Source organism: Trichoderma evansii (assembly GCF_050947405.1).
Source record: "Trichoderma evansii strain SZMC 28006 chromosome Unknown GGI43scaffold_16, whole genome shotgun sequence".
Lineage (NCBI taxonomy): Eukaryota > Fungi > Ascomycota > Sordariomycetes > Hypocreales > Hypocreaceae > Trichoderma > Trichoderma evansii.
This window is the reverse complement of record NW_028145190.1, coordinates 361,699-380,576: the sequence shown is the minus strand read 5'-3', so window position 1 is coordinate 380,576 and position 18,878 is coordinate 361,699. Positions and strand designations below refer to the sequence as shown.

The 18,878-nt window shown below is 48.0% G+C and overlaps 9 protein-coding genes across 9 annotated transcripts; 4 read left to right on the top strand and 5 right to left on the bottom strand.

Annotated features, from left to right (window-relative positions):
- The first annotated feature begins 912 nt into the window (after nt 1-912).
- GGI43DRAFT_410148 (copper fist DNA-binding domain-containing protein) lies at nt 913-3,714 on the top strand. Its single transcript, XM_083206593.1, has 2 exons — nt 913-1,647; nt 1,721-3,714. Exons 1-2 carry the CDS (start codon nt 1,616-1,618, stop codon nt 3,285-3,287), a joined length of 1,599 nt encoding a protein of 532 aa, XP_083058573.1. The 5' UTR covers nt 913-1,615; the 3' UTR covers nt 3,288-3,714.
- On the top strand, nt 3,601-5,420 carry GGI43DRAFT_106415 (uncharacterized protein). The gene is made up of 2 exons (XM_083198847.1): nt 3,601-3,884; nt 3,950-5,420. Exon 2 carries the CDS (start codon nt 3,979-3,981, stop codon nt 5,155-5,157), a length of 1,179 nt encoding a protein of 392 aa, XP_083058572.1. The 5' UTR covers nt 3,601-3,884; nt 3,950-3,978; the 3' UTR covers nt 5,158-5,420.
- GGI43DRAFT_106393 (uncharacterized protein) lies at nt 5,421-6,950 on the top strand. The gene has a single exon (XM_083198845.1). It carries the CDS (start codon nt 5,684-5,686, stop codon nt 6,476-6,478), a length of 795 nt encoding a protein of 264 aa, XP_083058571.1. The 5' UTR covers nt 5,421-5,683; the 3' UTR covers nt 6,479-6,950.
- A 538-nt stretch (nt 6,951-7,488) lies between these two features.
- Nucleotides 7,489-8,536, top strand: GGI43DRAFT_385691 (SDR family oxidoreductase; the record flags this gene model as incomplete). Its single annotated transcript, XM_083203688.1, has 3 exons — nt 7,489-7,927; nt 8,055-8,407; nt 8,474-8,536. The coding sequence occupies 3 exons, from the start codon at nt 7,489-7,491 to the stop codon at nt 8,534-8,536; spliced, it is 855 nt and encodes a 284-aa protein (XP_083058570.1).
- GGI43DRAFT_106405 (FAD-binding oxidoreductase) lies at nt 8,474-10,773 on the bottom strand. Its single transcript, XM_083198846.1, has 3 exons — nt 10,297-10,773; nt 9,284-10,230; nt 8,474-9,192 (listed from the first exon to the last, which is right to left on the bottom strand). The coding sequence occupies exons 1-3, from the start codon at nt 10,330-10,332 to the stop codon at nt 8,715-8,717; spliced, it is 1,461 nt and encodes a 486-aa protein (XP_083058569.1). The 5' UTR covers nt 10,333-10,773; the 3' UTR covers nt 8,474-8,714.
- A 456-nt stretch (nt 10,774-11,229) lies between these two features.
- Nucleotides 11,230-12,159, bottom strand: GGI43DRAFT_385689 (uncharacterized protein; the record flags this gene model as incomplete). Its single annotated transcript, XM_083203687.1, has 1 exon — nt 11,230-12,159. One exon carries the CDS (start codon nt 12,157-12,159, stop codon nt 11,230-11,232), a length of 930 nt encoding a protein of 309 aa, XP_083058568.1.
- Nucleotides 12,160-12,887: 728 nt separating this feature from the next.
- GGI43DRAFT_428842 (uncharacterized protein) lies at nt 12,888-13,673 on the bottom strand (the record flags this gene model as incomplete). The annotated part of the gene is made up of 1 exon (XM_083209027.1): nt 12,888-13,673. The coding sequence occupies one exon, from the start codon at nt 13,671-13,673 to the stop codon at nt 12,888-12,890; it is 786 nt and encodes a 261-aa protein (XP_083058567.1).
- A 449-nt stretch (nt 13,674-14,122) lies between these two features.
- On the bottom strand, nt 14,123-17,180 carry GGI43DRAFT_106361 (HET domain-containing protein). Its single transcript, XM_083198843.1, has one exon. It carries the CDS (start codon nt 16,885-16,887, stop codon nt 14,440-14,442), a length of 2,448 nt encoding a protein of 815 aa, XP_083058566.1. The 5' UTR covers nt 16,888-17,180; the 3' UTR covers nt 14,123-14,439.
- GGI43DRAFT_106377 (HNH endonuclease signature motif containing protein) lies at nt 17,157-18,418 on the bottom strand. The gene is made up of 3 exons (XM_083198844.1): nt 18,414-18,418; nt 17,298-18,353; nt 17,157-17,250 (listed from the first exon to the last, which is right to left on the bottom strand). The coding sequence occupies exon 2, from the start codon at nt 18,121-18,123 to the stop codon at nt 17,473-17,475; it is 651 nt and encodes a 216-aa protein (XP_083058565.1). The 5' UTR covers nt 18,124-18,353; nt 18,414-18,418; the 3' UTR covers nt 17,157-17,250; nt 17,298-17,472.
- Between the last annotated feature and the right edge of the window lie 460 nt (nt 18,419-18,878).

Sequence of the window (18,878 nt, the reverse complement as noted above, 5' to 3'; positions counted from 1 at the left end):
GCTCCGAAGCTTTTCGGGGCTCGGAAGCGGGCTGGATGGGGCTGGCCTCGGCGACGACGGCAGTGTCTGTGTGGTATTTTGGGGCCGAATATGGCAGGGCGAGTGGCTGTTTTTTTGCTTGTTTTGGCAGAGAAAAAGAGATTGTTAGCTGCAGGATGTTACCTTGATGACTTAGAATTACTACATAAGTACCTACTGATGGGCTGTCTCTTCGCATGCACTGCTGCTTCTGACTGTGTTGATTGATTGCGCCATCCGGAAAGGCCTGGGGCCGGCGATGACACTGACTAATAAGGGCCGGGTATACTAATAAGTAGTAGCCGCGAAGCTCGAGATTTCTTTGGCTTTCCGGCATAACTAGCACTCCTAGTTTACCTGTTCAATGCAAGCCATTATTAGTAGATAGCTTAAAGTATGTGCCACAATAAGGCATGGTGCCATTGTCGGCGGCTACGGCGCTGTGCGAGTGAGGTGAAGATGAGGGTGGCTTGACAATGTCTAAGCCTCTGCTTTGTATGAGAGCATCTACTGCCTGTATTGGTGCACCAAAAGAAGGCGCCGGAAGCAGCCACTTTCACCCTTACCTGATAGTCTGTTCAATTCGAGAAAACCTCGTGGCCACGGAGCCAAGGCTGGCATGGTGAAATGTTTCGTTTGATGCTGGAATGTTTCACTCCCCCTTGTTAGCGCGCACAGGCTTCTGTAAATCTTGGTCGCTAGCGGTGGTTGCTCACTAATGCCGTCCGCTATTAGAGCAATCGCTAGGCTCCCCTGCAATGGCCGAACCCCCCCGCACGCGGCAATGGGGAAATGAAACAAAAGTCACAGGTTCCTAAGGCGTGCAGAGGTGCAGTGGCCCGCTAAGCCCTCTGCGCAGCCTTGACGCCGCCGAAGGGTCCTTTTTTTTTTCAAGGATCGTCTAACGGGGGGTGGTGACTCTCAACTTTGCTCTTTACATCCTCTTGTTCGGATTTTGAAGCTTGAACGATTGGACGTTCGCCGAAGCCATCAGAGACAAGAGTTCAGTCGCATAAGATGAATTGCTAGAAGCGACCGTCTCTGCAACCAGCTTTGGATTTACCGACCGGTTTTTGCTCGCTCTTTTGCACCCCCTCAAATCGCCGAAAAGTGCTGTATATCTTGCTCTAAAGTCTTGACTATACTGTAGTCGTTGGTTGGAAATCGAAAAGGACTTTGCTTCCCCCCTTGGCCTGGCATCGAATCTCTCTCCCTTTGGCCCCGCCAATCGCTGAACCAACCGCTAGAGAGTGATAGTCGTATTTCAGTTTCAGCCTTCTCTACCGCGACGTCGAAGCTGAAACACCCTCTTTGACGGGCGGAGCATTAGCCCCCCTCTCTCGATCTACGACTGTTCCAAATCAATTTGAATTTTTCATGCTGTTTTAATTTTTTGCGTCTGCGACGTACTCACGGCTATTCTCACTGCTGTGATTATTTCCAAGTGCTGAAGCGCGCAGTTTGCGACATCTACGGGATTCTATCCGACGCCGGGTGCGATCGGATACGTTGCTGCGCTTGGCATTGGCCGACGTGCACCTTTATCTGAGATTTGATCCTTCTCTACACAGGACTCTAGCGACACAACACTCCCAACATGCCTCTAATAAACGGTGTGAAGATGGCCTGGTAAGTGTCTTACTTTGATTGAGCGTCATTGACAACATCTATTTTTCTCTATTCGTTGCTGACCATTGTACAGTGAGCCGTGCATCCGAGGCCATCGGTCCACGAAATGCACTCACGCCAATGAACGACTCATGGTCCCTGTGCGCAAGCCGGGACGGCCACTGAGCTCGTGTCCGCATCCCGCATCGAAGCCCTGTACCTGTGCTGCCCTCATGGCTGCCATCCCCAAGAGTCATAAGTGTCCCTGCGGCACCGCGGAGGAGGCAGCTGGCCGTAAGACGGCTGAGACCGCAGATCGAGAGACGTCTAATGGAATGGTGACACCCCCGAGTCCAGCGCCGAAGGGAACCTCAGCTGCACCGGCATATCGCGTACAAAAGGCCAATTCGAAGAGTGGACCATCTAAAAAACAGATCGATCCCGCCAACCTCGAAAGAATGGACGTCAACCAGTTGAACATACTCTCTTCCCCTGAACTGAAATCACCGATATCACCGACCAATGGCACCATGCCCACGACACCCATCACTGCCTTTCCCAGCTACGGAATGATGGGCTTTGTCCCTAATGGCAACGCCTATAACCCCAATCCAGCCATGTTTCCTCTATATCAGCAAATGGCATCAGCAAATCCAACGGCTAGCCAAGCCGCGACCAAACCGATGGCACCAAATGGCCACCCCCTCGTGAACGGACAAGGCGCAGTCGTTGCAGCTAAGAGCTGCTGTGGCCCTGCGAAGTCAACATTAGCGCAGCCGAATGAACAGCAAGCGCCTAAAGCGAACGGAACCAATGGCGTCGAAAACCAACCCAAGAGCTGCTGCTCATCCAGAGCAGAGAAATCGGAGACGAAGCCTCAAGAACGCATGCCTACTCCAACAATGGTTCCTCAGGCCAACGGCATGATGATGCCGCAGTTTACTAATGTGCCGATTGCTATGCCAAATGGCATGTATCCTTACTTTACCCAACCTGCGATATTCGCATATCCGCCGCAATATGGCTCCTATATGCAACCGCTACAACCAGATCAGTGGAGACAGCTGATGACGGCTCTGAGCTTTGGACAGCAGCAACCGACAAACGTACAACATAATATCCCGTACAGCGCACCTGCCCCAGCACCCATCCCAGCACCCGTCCCAGCGCAGTTTCAGCAGAGCACCAGCTCAGAAGCAGAATCAACATGGACGGCTCATCATTGTAGCTGCGGAGAGGGTTGCCAGTGTATTGGCTGTGCCACACACCCGTATAACACAGCAACGCAGAATTACGTTCGATCTGCCTGGAACAGCATGGCGGAGGATTCACCCAAGCGCCACAGACATTCCGATAGCGTCGGCACACCCAGTATTAACGGCAGCTACGAGATGCCCACGCCCTCGAACCAATCGCCTATTGGCGGCTCGACGCCTATTATGACAAAGATGGAAGAGACTGCCTCGCCTACGACGGCGCACACGCCATCAGATGCCACCTCGACCCTCGGAGAAGAGCTGACCTTATCGGCAAATGACTTTTTCTTTGTCAGCTATCCGTTTGGCGACATTTGCGAAGGAGAGATGGCCAACTGTCCCTGCGGGGATGGTTGCCAGTGTATTGGTTGTGCCATACACGTTACTGTCCAACAAGGCCATTGAATCTTAAAAACACCTTTAGCAAGCTCTATAATCTAAAAACGACGAGACCAGAGACGATATAATAGTAAACGACGATGCAAAGGGCGACGATATACGAAATGATGGTATAGGAAACAGAGACGACGATAGAAGGGACGATGTGATATCGTTTTAGGGCCGAAAGGACGACTGGTTGGAAGAACTATATGAAGAAGAAGCTCTGCTGAGAACTGAGAACTACTCAGACGTACTATAATATTTGCTTTTGCTTTTAGATACCCGATATGGTGGAATAGTTCATAGAAGGCAGCCTTAGAAGCACCTTAAGCGATGTTGACAGCCATCGCAGATGTTGTTCAAACGTTTAGCTCGAATATCTCATCTCTACTCTATACATGTGAGATTTATCTCATATAAAAGTATTTTATAATGATTCTTATTTCTAGTGTGCTGTTGAATGCTTCTGTTTCTCCTTGTAACTGCCATATACTATCTGTTAAGGGAAAAGAGAGAACCAAATATCGAAATTGCGGGGCGCACTGTGTCTAGTCTCCGGGCGAGATCTCACTTCCTTAGAACAGCCACTGAATCTTACTTTGACATCGTTATTCGCATTTTATATCAACATTAGCTGGGACTGATTTTGATAATTAAAAACTTGAATGCTGTTGATTTATACAAACCTTGAGAGGCACTGTATGATATAATCAGGATGCCTCAGTCTTCAAGAGACTCCAGGTATTCAGCACGCGTCGGATATGATTCGCACGCACGCCCTTCTCATCAAGAAGGCAGCTCGCGACGCCGTCGTGACGATAGATCCCTATCGCCCGACCGAAGTGGGCACAGACATCCGGAGGACCGCAAGAGGAGAGGTTCACCGTCTGGACGGAGAGAGAGGGAATCGAAAAGACAACGCTCATCTGAGAGGCATCATCATCATGGGTCGTCGAGTCGCGTGGAAAAGCAGCCCAGTCGCGTGGCTGCTGAATTGCCCTATGGAGCGAGACACCTTTCCAAGGATGACTTGAAGGGATTTGAGCCGCTGTTTGCCGAGTATTTGGACTTGCAGAAGCAGAAGAATATTGAAGAGATGGATGAACGGGAGATCAAGGGGCGATGGAAGAGCTTTGTGGGTAAATGGAATCGGGGTGAGCTGGCGGAAGGATGGTATGATCCTGAGATGTTCCAGCGTATACTTGAACGTGGTCCGCAGCCGCAGAGGGAGCCGCAACAGCAACAGCAGCAGCAACAGCAGCAGCAGCAGCAACAGCAGCAGCAGCAACAGTATCGTCGACAACAATCAGATTCACCGGATGAAGAACCACGTGAAGCAAGGTATCGAGACCGGAATGCTAGCGAGGATGAGGACGAGGACATGGATTATGGTCCTGTTCTTCCTGGATCAGCGCCCGGTGATCGCCGAGCCGGCGCTACGATTCCAAACAAGCAAGATCTCGCTCTCCGCGACGAACTTGTCGAAGAATCTCGTGAGGCTGACCGGGAAGAACTCCGCGCCGCGCGCAAAGCCGACCGCAAACTCCAAAAGGAGCGTCTGGAAGACCTGGTCCCCCGCGCCGAGGCGGGCACTCGCGAGCGCAAGCTGGAGAAGCGACAGGAGGTTAACGAGAAGATGCGGCAGTTCCGAGACAAGAGTCCTGGCGGAGAGGTGCGTGACAGCGAGTTGATGGGAGGGGGCGATAGCCTGGAAGAGTATAAGCAGGCCAAGGAGAGAGAGCAAAGACGCAAGTCGGAGAGGGAGATTCGGCGGGAGGAGATTGAGAGGGCGAAGAGGGAGGAGATTGAAGAGAAGAGGAGGGCATGGCAGGAGAGAGAGGACCGGACGGTGGGTATGTTGAAGGAGTTGGCCAGACAGAGATTTGGACAATGATGGGAGTGAGGCTCCTGATTGATACCTCTCATGCTGGCCTTGGTTATATTGACTTGCTTTTTTTGGCATACATGTGTCTCTATCTACATTCGATATGACTTGGATATGACATCACCGATACAAATATTAACGACCAATTGATATGAACCTCGGACTATTTTTTTTTTTTTTATCATCGCGATCTTATTCTCATTGACTTCCACGCCAAGTTGGCTTGTGAGTCTTGAAATGGAGTTTCACACTGTGAGGCCCACTAGCACCAAGAAAAAAATTGGAATGATGGGCTTGGATCTAGCAATTCTGGAGACTGATAAGCATCGTTTTACAAGCTGTGACATTCCAAAGGTCGATACTGGATTATTTTGAGTAGGAAATACAAATATCGAATAACCATCTGGAGAAGAGAGACAATATTCCCGGTTTTTGCAGCAGCGGCAGAGTTTGGCTATTCCTGAGAGTTTGATCCAAACTCACTCTATCGTCCTATCATTCTCAGTAGCATAAAGCTTTCCAACTCAATTACATCATGGAAGAAGACGATAATTATGGCACCGGAGGCCTTCTGGATGACCCCGAAGATTATTACCCCTCTACCCCTCCTCCCACGCAGCAAATTTTCACCCTGGGAAGCGGCAAGCAGGTTGTCTTAAACTTGGTCGGCCACAGCCCTACAGAGGCCCATCACTTATGGAACGGCGCAAAGATTATAGCAGATTACTTTGAGGAGGATTCCTCGCGGGTGCGTGGCAAGACCATACTGGAGCTCGGCGCGGCGTCAGGACTTCCTTCACTTGTGGCAGGCATCTATGGCGCCAAGAAGGTTGTCATGACGGATTTCCCTGATCCAGACATTGTCATGAACATGCAGAAGAATATCGATGCTTGTGATGAGACTACTGAGCCGGTTGGCCACATCGCGAAAACTATTGATGCAGTTGGATTTGTCTGGGGCGCAGATCCTGTGCCTCTCATCGCTCGCCTTTCACCAGAAAATGATTACAATCAAGAAGAGCGGTTCGACGTTTTGATCCTCGCTGATCTGCTTTTCCGGCACTCAGAGCACGGCGCCCTGGTCAAGACCATCAGAGAGACGCTGAGGCCCTCTCGGGACAGCACCGCCTACGTCTTCTTCACCTCCTACCGGCCCTGGAAGAAGGACCTGGACATGCGCTTCTTCGATGTGGCACGGGAGGCGGGCTTTGAGGTGGAGCAGGTGCTGGAGAAGAAGCTGGAGAAGCCGCTTTTTGAGAACGACCCGGGTGATTTGGATGTGCAGAAGACGGTGAATGGATTTATTGTGCGATGGCCGGAGAGTGCGTGATGTTGGGTTGATGGAAACGAGTGTTGCATTTTCTACTTTGGAGAGGATTATAAAATAGCGAACTTGAGATTTTGCTTGTTGAAAAGTAAACAAGAAATAGAGGACAAAATGAAGCCTATCTGAGCTATATTCTTTGATATCAACTCAACTCGGACTGGTGATATGGCGATACTTGTTTGGAGGTTGATCTATATCTGGGTAGAGGTAAAACTACATTAATGAAGCAGGCTTATGGCCTAGGACAGAAAGCTCTACCTCGTCAGTGAATGATCATTATTTTATGACTCAATAATGCTAATTAATACACGTATACGGAGTACATAAGTAACGGTTATTCTCCATATCAGCAGCTCCATGGAAAACGAGGAATGCCTTGCTAAGGTAGCGCCTTTATCGGCTATTCGGAATAGAGCTACGTTGACTTGCCCATCATCTTTAGTATAAAAACGTTGGAGACGCTGTAGACAGGGGATGCTTAAGCAAATCCTACGCTATACTTGAGCCTTCGGATCCTTCACGAGCCTAAACCCCGTTAAGCCAATCTCTTCTCCGCAAGCCTTCCGCAATAGATAAAGAAAGATGGAAGACTCAGTAAGTGACGGTGACGCCTCTTTCTTGTATGAGTACTAAATACCGAGGAACTATTCCTCTATATAGATGGGATAGGATGTGCAAGTATAAATTACTATGATGATGGTGTTTCCTATCTCATGTGCGCTGCCCGTAGCCTATCGGGGAACTGGGAACCAAGCCGAGGCTAGCTAGTAAGGCATCAAAAGTGTTACAACCAACAGATGAAGGGATTAGGAGAATGGCATAGCCAATTTAGGCTGCATTGTAGCTGGCGTGGTTGGCTAAGACGTCAATCCTCTGATGTAAATGAATATAGCCAATTTTTTCCGTTCCTCGAAAGTGTACCTTACTTTCTACAAAGATACAACCGAACAATCTAATTGATTAATTAATCGACTAATTAAACCCCATATTCATTAAGATTCTCCCCAATAAGAATGGCCAAAGAGCGCACAATCCTCATCACCGGCTGCTCTGCCCAAGGCCTTGGCGCCGTCCTCGCTCTCACCCTCGCTAAGCAAGGTCATCACGTCTTTGCGACCGCGCGTGACATATCCAAGATCCCCTCCGAGCTCAGCAGCTTGCCAAACGTCTCGGTGCTTCGTCTTGACGTTTCATCCACAGAGTCCGTGGCGGAGGCCTCAAGGGTGGTTGAAGATGCCGGCCACGGTCTCGATGTGCTGGTGAACAATGCGGGATTCGGCTATACTATGCCGATACTAGACGTGGATATTGACAAGGCCCAGAATTTATACAACGCGAATGTCTGGGGGACGGTGAGGACTGTACAGGCGTTTGCAGGACTGTTGATTAAGAGCAAAGGCCGGGTTGTAAACGTGAGCTCTGTGGGCGCAGTCGTCAACACTCCCTGGATCGGTAAGCGCTCTTCTTATTATTTCATCCCATGACTTGATTTTCATATATTTTATCACTTTATACCCCAAATATGATATAGTAAAAGGAGGAGGTATCAATATTCGGGCTAATTCGGCCCTTCTCACAGGAACATATGCTTCTTCCAAGGCCGCCGTCAATGCCATCTCCGAAACCCTCCGGCTGGAGCTTTCTCCATTCGGTGTGAGCGTCGTGACCATCATGCTGGGCACCGTTGCCACGCCTTTCCATGCTAATGAGCCAAACCCCGAACTTCCCGCTACTTCATACTACTCTGCCATTCTTGATACAATCACCAAGTGGGCCAAAGGCCAGACAGGCCCTAAAGGCGGACCAGTGCAAGAGGTTGTCGATTCCATGATCCCAGATATCGTAGCAGAAGGTCGTAACGGTGTGGTATGGAGAGGGGCAAACAGCACTGCTGTCTGGTTTGGATCGCGATGGCTACCGGGGAGGATGCTGGTGAGTGCAACTCTTTTGATCTTCTTCTAACCGAATAAAAGTATAGTCTAACCATTGCTCTTTTAGGATGGCGCAATGTCCATGGGACAAGGAATAGCTGAGCTGACTGCAAATTACGCCAAATCTTGAAGCAAAGATGAGTATATATAATGATGGAAGAAATGTAGGGAAGCGTAGAAGAGCGAGCCAAATACAATTTCCTCCTGCCACTCATTTTAGAAAAGTCTTATAATGCTATTCATTAATCGTAAGTTTACCATAATTGCTATAGCAAACTGCTCATACTTAATACATCTCATTTCTATCTTTAAGCCGGAAGCTTAAATGCCCCTGTAACACGATGCGTAAACACACCCTTTGGATCGACCCTCTCGCGGACTTTCTTTAACCTTTTTATGCTTTCTTTACCATAGCTCGCAATCGGATCTTGCCACGGCGCTGCGTAGTTTGTATACACAAACGGATCATACTCCCCAAGCTCTTTTGCCTTTGCTTCAATGTCAAGAAGCATCTTGCGAGCAGTTTTCTCAACCTTGGTATCATCTGCCGCGTCTATCCACATAGCCGTCAAGAGAGTAACAACAAGGGGCTTGTTCCTATCTGAGAGACCCAGACTGTTGCTTGTGCCAGCTCTCTTATAGTATATTGCAGGTAGAGGCTCAAGGGAGATGGACCATATGATGTTGGCAACATCTTCAATAACAGAGAGGCTTTTTTCCCAGCAAGAATAGACGGTTTTTAACACCTCCAAGCTGGTGCCGTGTGTAGTTTGAAGACAAAATTGACTATTGTTTATAACACATGTCAGCTAATTGAACTTGATTTACATGGATTTTAATATACAAGAGCTGAATATACTCAAAGGGCAATACATACCGCAGGCCATATGGAGAGAATGCCGCTTGCTCCCTGGAAATCTCTCCCATAACAGCCAGACGCATGGTGCTCATCACATTAGGAATTTGAAGGAACGGCTCAAAGACGGGCAGGCTCTCCGTAGGCTTGGTATACTCGACGCTGTTGACAATGCCGGCACCTCGCCCGGCCGCAAAGCCGAAGCTGGTGATGAGACTGGCGTATTCATCATAATCTTCAGCTGAGGCAAAATCATGAAACGCCTTGAGATTATCGTCAATAGTCTCAAGAGTGTGGAAGAGAGACCCGCCCCAGAGCTGACCCTGCTCGAAAGCAGCAAAGTCAATGCGTGTTACTACACCAAAGTTATTAGCTCCGCCTCTCAGAGCGATAAGAAGATCTTCATTCTCCTTCTCGTTGGCATTAACGATAGATCCGTCCGCCAACACAACTTGGAAGTTGGTGACGGTATCGCAGGTCCAGCCGAATCGAGGCGAAAAGTACGAAATGCCACCTCCGGTAGTCAAGCCGCCGACGCCTACCGGGGCGGACCGGCCACCGGCGACGCAGAGGCCGATTGCGTCTAACTTATCGTAGACTTGTCCCCATTTTGCGCCGGGACCGATTGATACCGTCTTTCGGTCCTCGCTCACCTCGATGGCGTTGAGACGGCTCAGGTCGATGGTCACACCGTCGTCCACGTTTGCAGCTCCGGCGTCAACAGCGTGGCCGCCGGATCGAATAGCAAGCCGCACTGGCTTACCATCCTTGTCTTCGGCACTGGCCAGAAGGCGGACTGCCTCAGCAACATCTTCTGCGCATGTGGGGGAGATGACGACTACGGGTCGAAGTTGAGCCTCTTGCTGTGCATAGTACGAAGCATTGGAAGAGGTATAGCCGTCGGACCCTGGGTTGAAGATCTTTTCAGGTCCGAGCGTTGAAAGCAACGTCGAAAGCAACGTTTGAATCTGCAGTTTGTATTCATGCGTTAGGTGTCTGGTTGCAGCGGACAGTGGGGAAAGGAACATGCTTGCTTTGCGGCGCCCACTTACACCAAGAGACTCTGTCATCTTAAGATTGGCTGGTTTACACAAAGCTCAACTAGAGAGGAAAAGAAAATCTATTGAATGACGAGCTGCAAGTCGGGAAACAGTGTGAATTTCCCAAAGTCACAGTCACAGAGATAGGCCATCCGGCGAGGACGGATGCGGGCCTTGCTACAGTAATAAGGAGAGCCATTCTGTGAAACAGACTACCTCGCGGAGGATCGGGTGTGGGGAGACGAGAAAATGGCTCTGTTGGGCGTCTGATACATGCACAAACTGGCTAAAACTTGGAACGATAAAGGCAATAACCCATGTTAAGCGAGGCGACGGTGACACACTGGTTCAGATGTGGGAACTCTCTCAATTGAACCAACTAGAAGGAAGACTTTCCATGTCCGCTTTTCCATCCATCCGCGGAGCCTGATATCCGCATCGTGATTATGTAACCGTGTTTATTTTCCACGGAGCGGCTTATATAGCCGTATAAAGAAAAAGAGATTCCATAGCAAGCAATAACAAGTCCAGGATGTGCGCACGTAAATTTGTTGACCATTCTGCCCCTAGCAAGTGGCGGCCCGATCCATCGTCCCCATCTGCGATCCCCACAGTGGAAAAGCTCGAAACATTTGCGGAATAGTATCGCGCCAGTTTCCCGGAAAGGAAAAAAAGAAGAGAAATAGTGAACGGTGAATGTTCCCACGAAAAAGAAAAATAAGTGAAAGCCGTAGCCCCCAACAGCCTCTAAACGTTTCCAGATAAAATCAGGAAAACAACAAGAAGAAAAAAGTCCATCCTTCCGGCTCTGAATCTTCAGCCGCGATGTAAAATCCCATGGTCGCTTTAGCTTGTTCCTGCTCTGCCGTAGGCGTTCTTATTGAGAAGTATGGTCTCCGATAACCCAGAATTTTGAAAAGAACTGTATCAATCATGAAGACCCGGGGACGATGACTCAAGCAACGCATCTACATATGCCTGCATCCGGGCTCCCATTATTCCTTCTTTCAGGGTATCTATCACGGACTTCCATATTAATTCATATCGTTTTATTCCTCTTGGAATGTCGTAAGTGTACCACGGCGTGCCTCCCCAATATTTCCCCTGGATTCCATCATGTATAGTGTTCAACGCTGTTACTATACTATGCAAATCATGCCACTCGTCACACGTTGTATCATCATCCCGCTTTTCTGGTTCTGCAAGAGCATAGATCACATCCCATACGTCGCCGAAATCTATTTTGACGATTTCTTCGATGTCAAGAGATGCTCTCATAATGGCCAGGGTTTCCCAGTGTTCTTCTTCCTTGTCGATGGCCGGCTGGAGCAAGGTAACCAGTGCTTTAGCGGTTCGTTGGCTTGGGGGCATTTCATTCAATGTCTTAAGAATAGTTTTCCACGCCGGGCATATCAGGGGTGGTGCGGTAGCCAAATCCTTCATGATACGGGCCGCTAAAGGAGACTCTTTTGCTTCTGCTTTATCTTTCCTGCCAGGTCCAGATATCATCAGCGGGGCTGGTGCTCTCAGCTCTTCTTCTGTCAGCGATCTGCATCCCACGGCGGTGATATAGCCTTGTTCGTTGAAGTAGAGGGGATAGATGTCAGGGGCTGGTTTCCTCAGCTGTTCCTCTGTCAGCCCCTCGCATCCCGTAGCGGTGATAAATCCTTGGTCGTTAATATAGAGGCTGCATCCTTCCTTCACAATGATGATGCCTTCCTTCACGAGCAGATTCAAATGGTGGCGTTGATAGTGCAGAAATATTTCTTTGTTTCTCGGCCCCAATACATCCAATAGATTCCATGATGGGTCTATGAGCTCTTTGGGGGGTTCTGGGGTAAGAAGAAGCTCCTCCATCTTTCTACAGAGAAAGAGTAAAGTAAACAAGAAGAGAAAGAAAAGGATGGATGTGGATTTTCAAATCTTACATTGGCAGAGAGTAAGTCCTTGGGATAGGAAGAAGATGGCTGAGAAAGCAGGTGTTGAGACAAAAGAGTGTTTCGAAATGAATGTCCGTAGGGGATGTGAAGGGGAAGAAGAAGAAGAAAAAGAAGAGGAGGAGGAGAACAGGAAGATAAAAAGGAAGAAGCAAGATGAAAAAACGCACTGACCCCTGATGATTGAAAGGGTGCACATCACCAACCTTGCTCAAGATAGAGAGTCTGCCATGCCAGAGGTACAAACAGCCTCTCGCAATTTTGCCCATCATTTAGGTCACTATCGCATAAGCTACTCACTTTCCAAGTGCGTGGTGATTTCTCTCTCCTATCATGCCCTTCTGTTCAATTTTCAAAATATATTTGAGCGAATGATTTCTCAGTCCCTGAATTTATATACCTACTTGGATAATCGTGATATTTTTAACTAGCTCTACTGCTCATTGATACCTTTCCTCTACCACTTGGTAGTATCACCTTGATTCTTAAACCCTGAAGCTTAGTTCGTATTTTATTAACAACAAATAGTAGGTGAATTCTGGATATTTCCACGAAAGAAAAAATACATGTAAATGAAAACCGTAGCCCCTAAAAACCTCTAAAGCTTCAGACAAAACCAGGAAAACAAAAGAGAGAAAAAAAAGTTCATTAATTAAAAGAACTATCCAGGGACGATGACTCAAGTAACGCATCCACGTATGCCTGCATCCGGGCTCCCATTCTTCCCTCTCCTAAGATTTCCATCACGGACTTCCATAGTGATTCGTATCGTTGTATCCCCCTTGGAATGTCGTAATTACGCAGTAAAGTGACTCCCCAGCATTTTCCTTCAATACGATCACGTATTTTGCTTAGGGCTCTCACTATATCTCGCAAGTCAAGCCATTCGCCACACAAGAAATCCACCCCGTCAGTCCATTTCGGCTGTCCTGCAAGATGACGGATCACATCCCATACTTCGTTGAAATCTAGATTTTGGATTGATTCGATGTGAAGAGACTCACTCATAGTGGTGAGCTTTGCACAATATTCCTCCTCATCGCGGATAGCCGGCCGGAGCAAGGTGATTAGCGCTCTGGTAGTCCGCTGGCTTGAAGGGATTACATCCAATGCTTGAAGTGCATTCTTCCACGCCATACATTTCATAGGTGGCCCGGCAGCCAAATCCTCCCTGATAAGTGCCGCTAAAGGAGATTCTTTCACTTCCGGCTCCTCTCTCCTCTCTGCTCCGCATATTACCATAGGGGGTTCCGATATATCAAAAAGACTCCATTTTGGGCCGGTGGGATCTTTAAAGTGTTCTAAGTCAATGAGCTCTTCAAGGTATTCTGAATCGGTGGGCTCTTCAAGGTATTCTAAATCGGTGGGCTCTTCAAGGGTTTCTGAGTCGGTGGGCTCTTCAAACGATTCTGGCGTGGGAGGTGGTTCAATCATCTCGTCTAGAGAAAGAGAAGAATGTCAATAAAAATGGAAGAAAAAGAAAAAAGAAACGGAAACGGAAAGTTTTCAAACCTTTTCTTGACTATAACCACGGGTTGGAATGGGAATGGCTGAGAATGTAGACGCTGAAGAATATCAAATAGTCGAAACGGGAGCAGCGGCAAGAAGTGAAAGAAAGAAGAGAAATAAAGAAAAAAGGGAGAAAGTCTAGATTTATCCATGATCAGTGATTGCGTGTACAAATATGGGTTTTGCTCAAGATAGAGTTTGCCATAGCAGAGATACACGCAGTACCTCATCATGTAAGTTACCATCCCAAGTACGCAATGACTTTCTCATATCATGTACCACTATTCGATTTCTAAACTATGTTTGAGTGGATGATTTTTCAAGCCCCTGAAGTTACATGTCTAGAAACCGTAGTATTTGTGAATAGCTCCACTACTCACTGCTACCTTCCTCCCCCACCACTTGCTGGTATCACCTTGGTTCTTAAACTCTAAAGCTTTAATACAATATATGTATGTTTCTCTTCGTAGGAGATACCTTTTAGAAGAGATTACTCCTTTCAATTACTGGTTACATCAACTATCTGCTATACGCTCAAAACTGTCGCCTCGCTATCCAATAAACTCAATTACGTTTATGCTTTTTTTATGGGTATTTCATCTCTCGCCTAAGATATAGTATTAACTAACTCAGTCTATATAGTTTAATATATGATTTCAACATTTCCCTCTAAATATATACCCCATCCTCTCTACTGAACAACAATTGCACCTCCCCACTCTTTCACGGGAATCCTCCTTAGCAACTCCTCATTTGTGAAGCACTTATCCAGGTCTATTTCTGGAATAATCAACTGCAGAGTTCCAACTCTCTCCCATCGTGATTCAAACGAATCAGACTCTACTCTCTGCAGCGTCAAAAATCTTGCCCTTCCATGCTCCGCGCGGGGTCTCTGAGCCGTAAAGATGAGCACGCTGACAAGTTCGCCGGTGTAATGCTTCCAAGTCCATTCCTCTTCACTAATAAAGATGGACATACTGACAAATGCCAACCTGCCAGCGATGCGATACCATTTCTTGTCCCACTCCTGTCGTTCGGCTTGGTAGCGGCGCTTCTCGCCTGCTCTGCCTGCCAAGCGTCTCCATTCCCAGCTCCCCTTGATTTCGTGCCGGATAGAGTACTTCAGAACTAGTGGTTTGCGTATCTCTAGCAGCATAGGTACTTTTGCATCCAGTACATCTGTCGAATACAGATTTAGTAGTCGCAGGCATACTGGCTCGCAAGCAGATCTTAGATATAGATCTGCTGCCCACACCAAGTGAATTTGAAGTGGCTCCGCCGTAACCAGACCACCCATGAAGACGCTATGTTCATCTGATGGCGGGGCTCGCCATGATACGGTGCCTTGCCATCCTGCCCAGGTCCAAGATGGCAGATGTTCCCTGCGCTCACACGGCTCCGCGATAAACATCTGGTGTTCATCACCGCTGCGGTGATACCATGAGCAGACTGATAAGGCGAACGTGATGTAAGCACCCGTTAAATCGATCAGTATATCGTCCATCCACATTGGGATACCAAGGTACATGTGCAGCCTCTTGTCTCTGAACATGCCGATGATACCAAGAAAAGCCTTTAGAGAATCTCCTCCATGACTTAATTTCCTTGCTGAAAAGGCACGAATGTGATCGTTCAATGCTCGTAGTTGGGAATTAATAGATCCTTCGTCTGGCACGGGAAATCCATAGTCCAGTCTGTGTTCATCGGTGTGTATAACATCTTTGTAATACTTGTCTGAGTATTCACCACCAGATGACTCGCTCTTGAATATGCCACCTAGCATATAGTCCTCCATATGCTGTCCCTGTGGCGTAGGAGGAGGAACTTCTCTCCTACGCAAATCCGCGACATTATTCTCAACAGGAGTGTGATTTTTATGGACTAGCTCCAGGGGAATCTGAAAAGACTCCTGCGCTGCCATACACCGACACTCCCAGTAGGCTTGATTTTCAGTAAACACTAGGCGCCTGTTTGACAATACTCCTTCTTGGTAGGTCCATCCCCTTGTCCAATAATCGGATGCCAGAATCTCTTGACGGGGATCTCTAAGAGCAGAAACTAGTAAGCTGCCGTCCTCTAATTGAATCTTTGGCTGCTTCTTTCGAGACGTCGATCGAACACCCGGAAGACCATCGCTAGCCCCTGACCCATACGCCGAAACAATGGTAAGCTCAGCATATTCATAAATGGTAGTCATTCGAGAGATGAGATAGTCTTTCTCCACCGGGTCAGACTGGTTGATGCACAGTCGATCTACCCATAGGTACCGTAGTCCTAGCCTTCGAGATACATCAACAGCATCAAGGACAGTTGCAGGCCAGTCCACCAAGTCTTCTTGCCGCTGACCCCAAACATAGCTAAGCGCAGCGTATTCAACTCCCCAAGGCATCGAGACCACAGCCGGAGGGTCTTTTTCACAATCAATTACACGAAACCCCTGTGTGATTGTATCACCCTTGGTTGGTCGACAACAAGACCTCAGATGCCACTGCCGACAAAAGGAGAACCATTTTTGTATGATGGCAAAATCAACTCTGCTACTGAGCTGCCTTGCTTCCAGTAATGCCGGTTCGTCTTCATGAGTCTTGTCAGACTGCAAGAGATAGATCGGTCCAACAGCCGGAATGTCGTTGTCAAGCCAATGTTCATCATGACCTGACTGCGGTATTGATGGTATATCCGGCACGACACTCATCCATACCGTATCCCGGGCATGATGCCAAGCAGGGCTCTTCTTCAACCCCGAAAGACCAAACATCCAGCTTTCGCTACTGCAAAAGGCAAGAAGTTTATGATTCTCATGACGCTTGTCCGCCTGTATTCTCATCGACCAGAAGAAACGACAGAGAGGACATATCGCATCTTTTGATAAGCGCTTTCCGAATGAGTGCGCAAAGAAGGCATCCCCGTAGAATAGAGGACCGCCCGTGCGGCCATGGAATAATTTCGAAGGGCGCTTGACTATGCCCTTTCTGGCTCGTTTGAAGGCATCGGAAGCTTTCACGAAGCTATTGCCGATGTCTAGAAGCTTGCATTCTTGGCAGAGCTCATTTGTATCTTGGCTATTGGTTTTCTGGCGCTTATTTCCGTTTACTGGCTCAGGGCCTCCATCGTCTTCGCGCGGCCTTTTAGAATCCATATCTTATTCTCTCTTATAATAGCTGGTTGAATGCGCTGGAAAAAGAAAACAAAAGAAAAAGTATGATCTAGAAAAATTATATTTATCGCATGAAATTACTAGCGGATGGAGGAGTATTTTATTCCTAGATTTATTGTACAGCCTCAGCTGTGATGCCATTGCGACGGTGGTGTGGGTGGTTCGCAGCTCAAATGGCGTGAGGCTTACAAGGCGTTCTTGTGAGGGCCTGGATGAAGCGTTGCAGGGGTGTAGACCCAGGCAGCGGCCACTCCAAAGGCCATCTTGTTTCGCAAGGCGCTTAAAAATCGAGCTCTAGGCTTTTATTCTTCATCGTTCAAACAGATACAATCCATATTTCCTTTGCTTCAAATAATTAGCGAAATTAGTATTTCTTTGTCTTCGTCTCTTACTACTGCTACATAGAATACTCATCTTTGCAATAGCTGAGTCTATGTCTATCACTCTCCACCGGTTGTAATATGCAACCATAACGGATCCTTGCCTTCAATAGTTAATCTTTAGTAGAGCTGAGCCTATTCAGCTCTGGGTTTACATCAGCCAAGAACCACCGCGAAGTTGTTGGTGTTATATAGCTTTCATAACTTCCCCGCGGGGGGGGGGGGGTTGGACATTTCCACTGCTGCTAGAAGATGTATCACCTACGTGTCTCGCAACCCGTTGTCGTTTTCGTTTGTGCACATAATCTGACCCGTCCCACTCGTACGATTCCATTTCAAGTTGAAGAAGTTCAGAAGGCCGTGACGCGGCGGCCATGTTTTCGATACAGCATATATCATAATGGTGTCGTAGAGCCCTGAGATCAACGGTACCCGACAGTTTAGCAGTACGCCCATGATAGTCACAAATAACGTCATATGGCACAAAGGCGCGGATTCGCCGTGTTTCGGGGTGAATGGATAATAACCTGGTGTGAAAGAGTTCGCGGAGGTGGCTCAGCAGAAGAATGCCATTGCCTCCAGACCAGGTACGTTGCCAGGCCTGCTGCAAACGACGCGGACTGAATGCAGCACCGTCATGGTCGTCATTGTCATCAATATCGGGGTATAGAGGGTATAAGTGATATTGCTGTTGCGGAATGATATGACATGCCTGTAAGGCAGGGCCGACTGTAGGGAAATTACACCAAGCTCGACCCTTGCCTGATACCGCACATTGGCGAGCTCCAACAAGACAAGAATCACGAAACTGTGCGATAATATCAGGCGCAACCTCCATACCAGGTGGTGCTACTATCTTAGTAAAGTCTTCCTCTTCGCTAGTAAGCAACTGGGTTGGCTCATAACTCTCATTGTAGCTACATGTAGATACGGAGCGTTCCGAGAGTGGTTGTGAGCTTCTATGTACTGGCAAACTGGCGATCCGGGAGTCTTGCGAGGGTTTTTTGGGAGGGAGATAACGGGAATTTTTGCGGAGGATAGGTATGGGGATATGCTGCGCGCAGCCAGCTTGGATAAATATTAGCTGGAAGAATGGAATATGATGTAAACTAATTGCTTAAGACGAACCACTAAGATGTGATGCAAGCTCTGCGGTATCTGGTAAATCACAAGAGCGGTGTTGAACGAGATGAAAGCGTATAATTGGGTATTGCTCTCTTGAGTTTGGTGAAAGTGTGGGAGGAGGAGGAAGATGTATTGGCTGGTCAAGATCTGTAGAACTAATAAAGACATTGGACGGGGCGAGTGGAGCAGATGTCTCGTCTGGAGGCAGGTTCCAGAAGCCGACAAATGCAAATGCAAGATTATCTCAAACGTCTTCATGTAGGTCCTGATTGCTACACGTAGCCTGTGCGTCGCTTTTAGGTTTTTCATCCGGTATATCGAAACATAAACGCAGCTCAGCCAAGACATCTCGGTAGGTCATATCAAAGCCATCAAGTCCAAACAGGCCAGAAAAACGAGAACCGTAGGGTGCAGCTAAGAAATGGACATTCCATGCAAACAAGCGCATCTGGTGTGTCACAAACGTGG

What these genes read in the sequence shown, in the direction of transcription:
- GGI43DRAFT_410148 (XM_083206593.1), top strand. Translation starts at nt 1,616, where the DNA reads ATGCCTCTAATAAACGGTGTGAAGATGGCCTG. An exon ending in AACGGTGTGAAGATGGCCTG is followed by an intron (nt 1,648 to 1,720) that starts GTAAGTGTCTTA and finishes ACCATTGTACAG; the next exon opens with TGAGCCGTGCATCCGAGGCC.
- GGI43DRAFT_106415 (XM_083198847.1), top strand. Translation starts at nt 3,979, where the DNA reads ATGCCTCAGTCTTCAAGAGACTCCAGGTATTCAGCACGCGTCGGATAT.
- GGI43DRAFT_106393 (XM_083198845.1), top strand. Translation starts at nt 5,684, where the DNA reads ATGGAAGAAGACGATAATTATGGCACCGGAGGCCTTCTGGATGACCCC.
- GGI43DRAFT_106405 (XM_083198846.1), bottom strand. Translation starts at nt 10,332, where the DNA reads ATGACAGAGTCTCTTGGTGTAAGTGGGCGCCGCAAA. An exon ending in GTGTAAGTGGGCGCCGCAAA is followed by an intron (nt 10,231 to 10,296) that starts GCAAGCATGTTC and finishes TACAAACTGCAG; the next exon opens with ATTCAAACGTTGCTTTCGAC. An exon ending in TTCTCTCCATATGGCCTGCG is followed by an intron (nt 9,193 to 9,283) that starts GTATGTATTGCC and finishes TATAAACAATAG; the next exon opens with TCAATTTTGTCTTCAAACTA.
- GGI43DRAFT_106361 (XM_083198843.1), bottom strand. Translation starts at nt 16,887, where the DNA reads ATGGATTCTAAAAGGCCGCGCGAAGACGATGGAGGCCCTGAGCCAGTA.
- GGI43DRAFT_106377 (XM_083198844.1), bottom strand. Translation starts at nt 18,123, where the DNA reads ATGGAGGTTGCGCCTGATATTATCGCACAGTTTCGTGATTCTTGTCTT.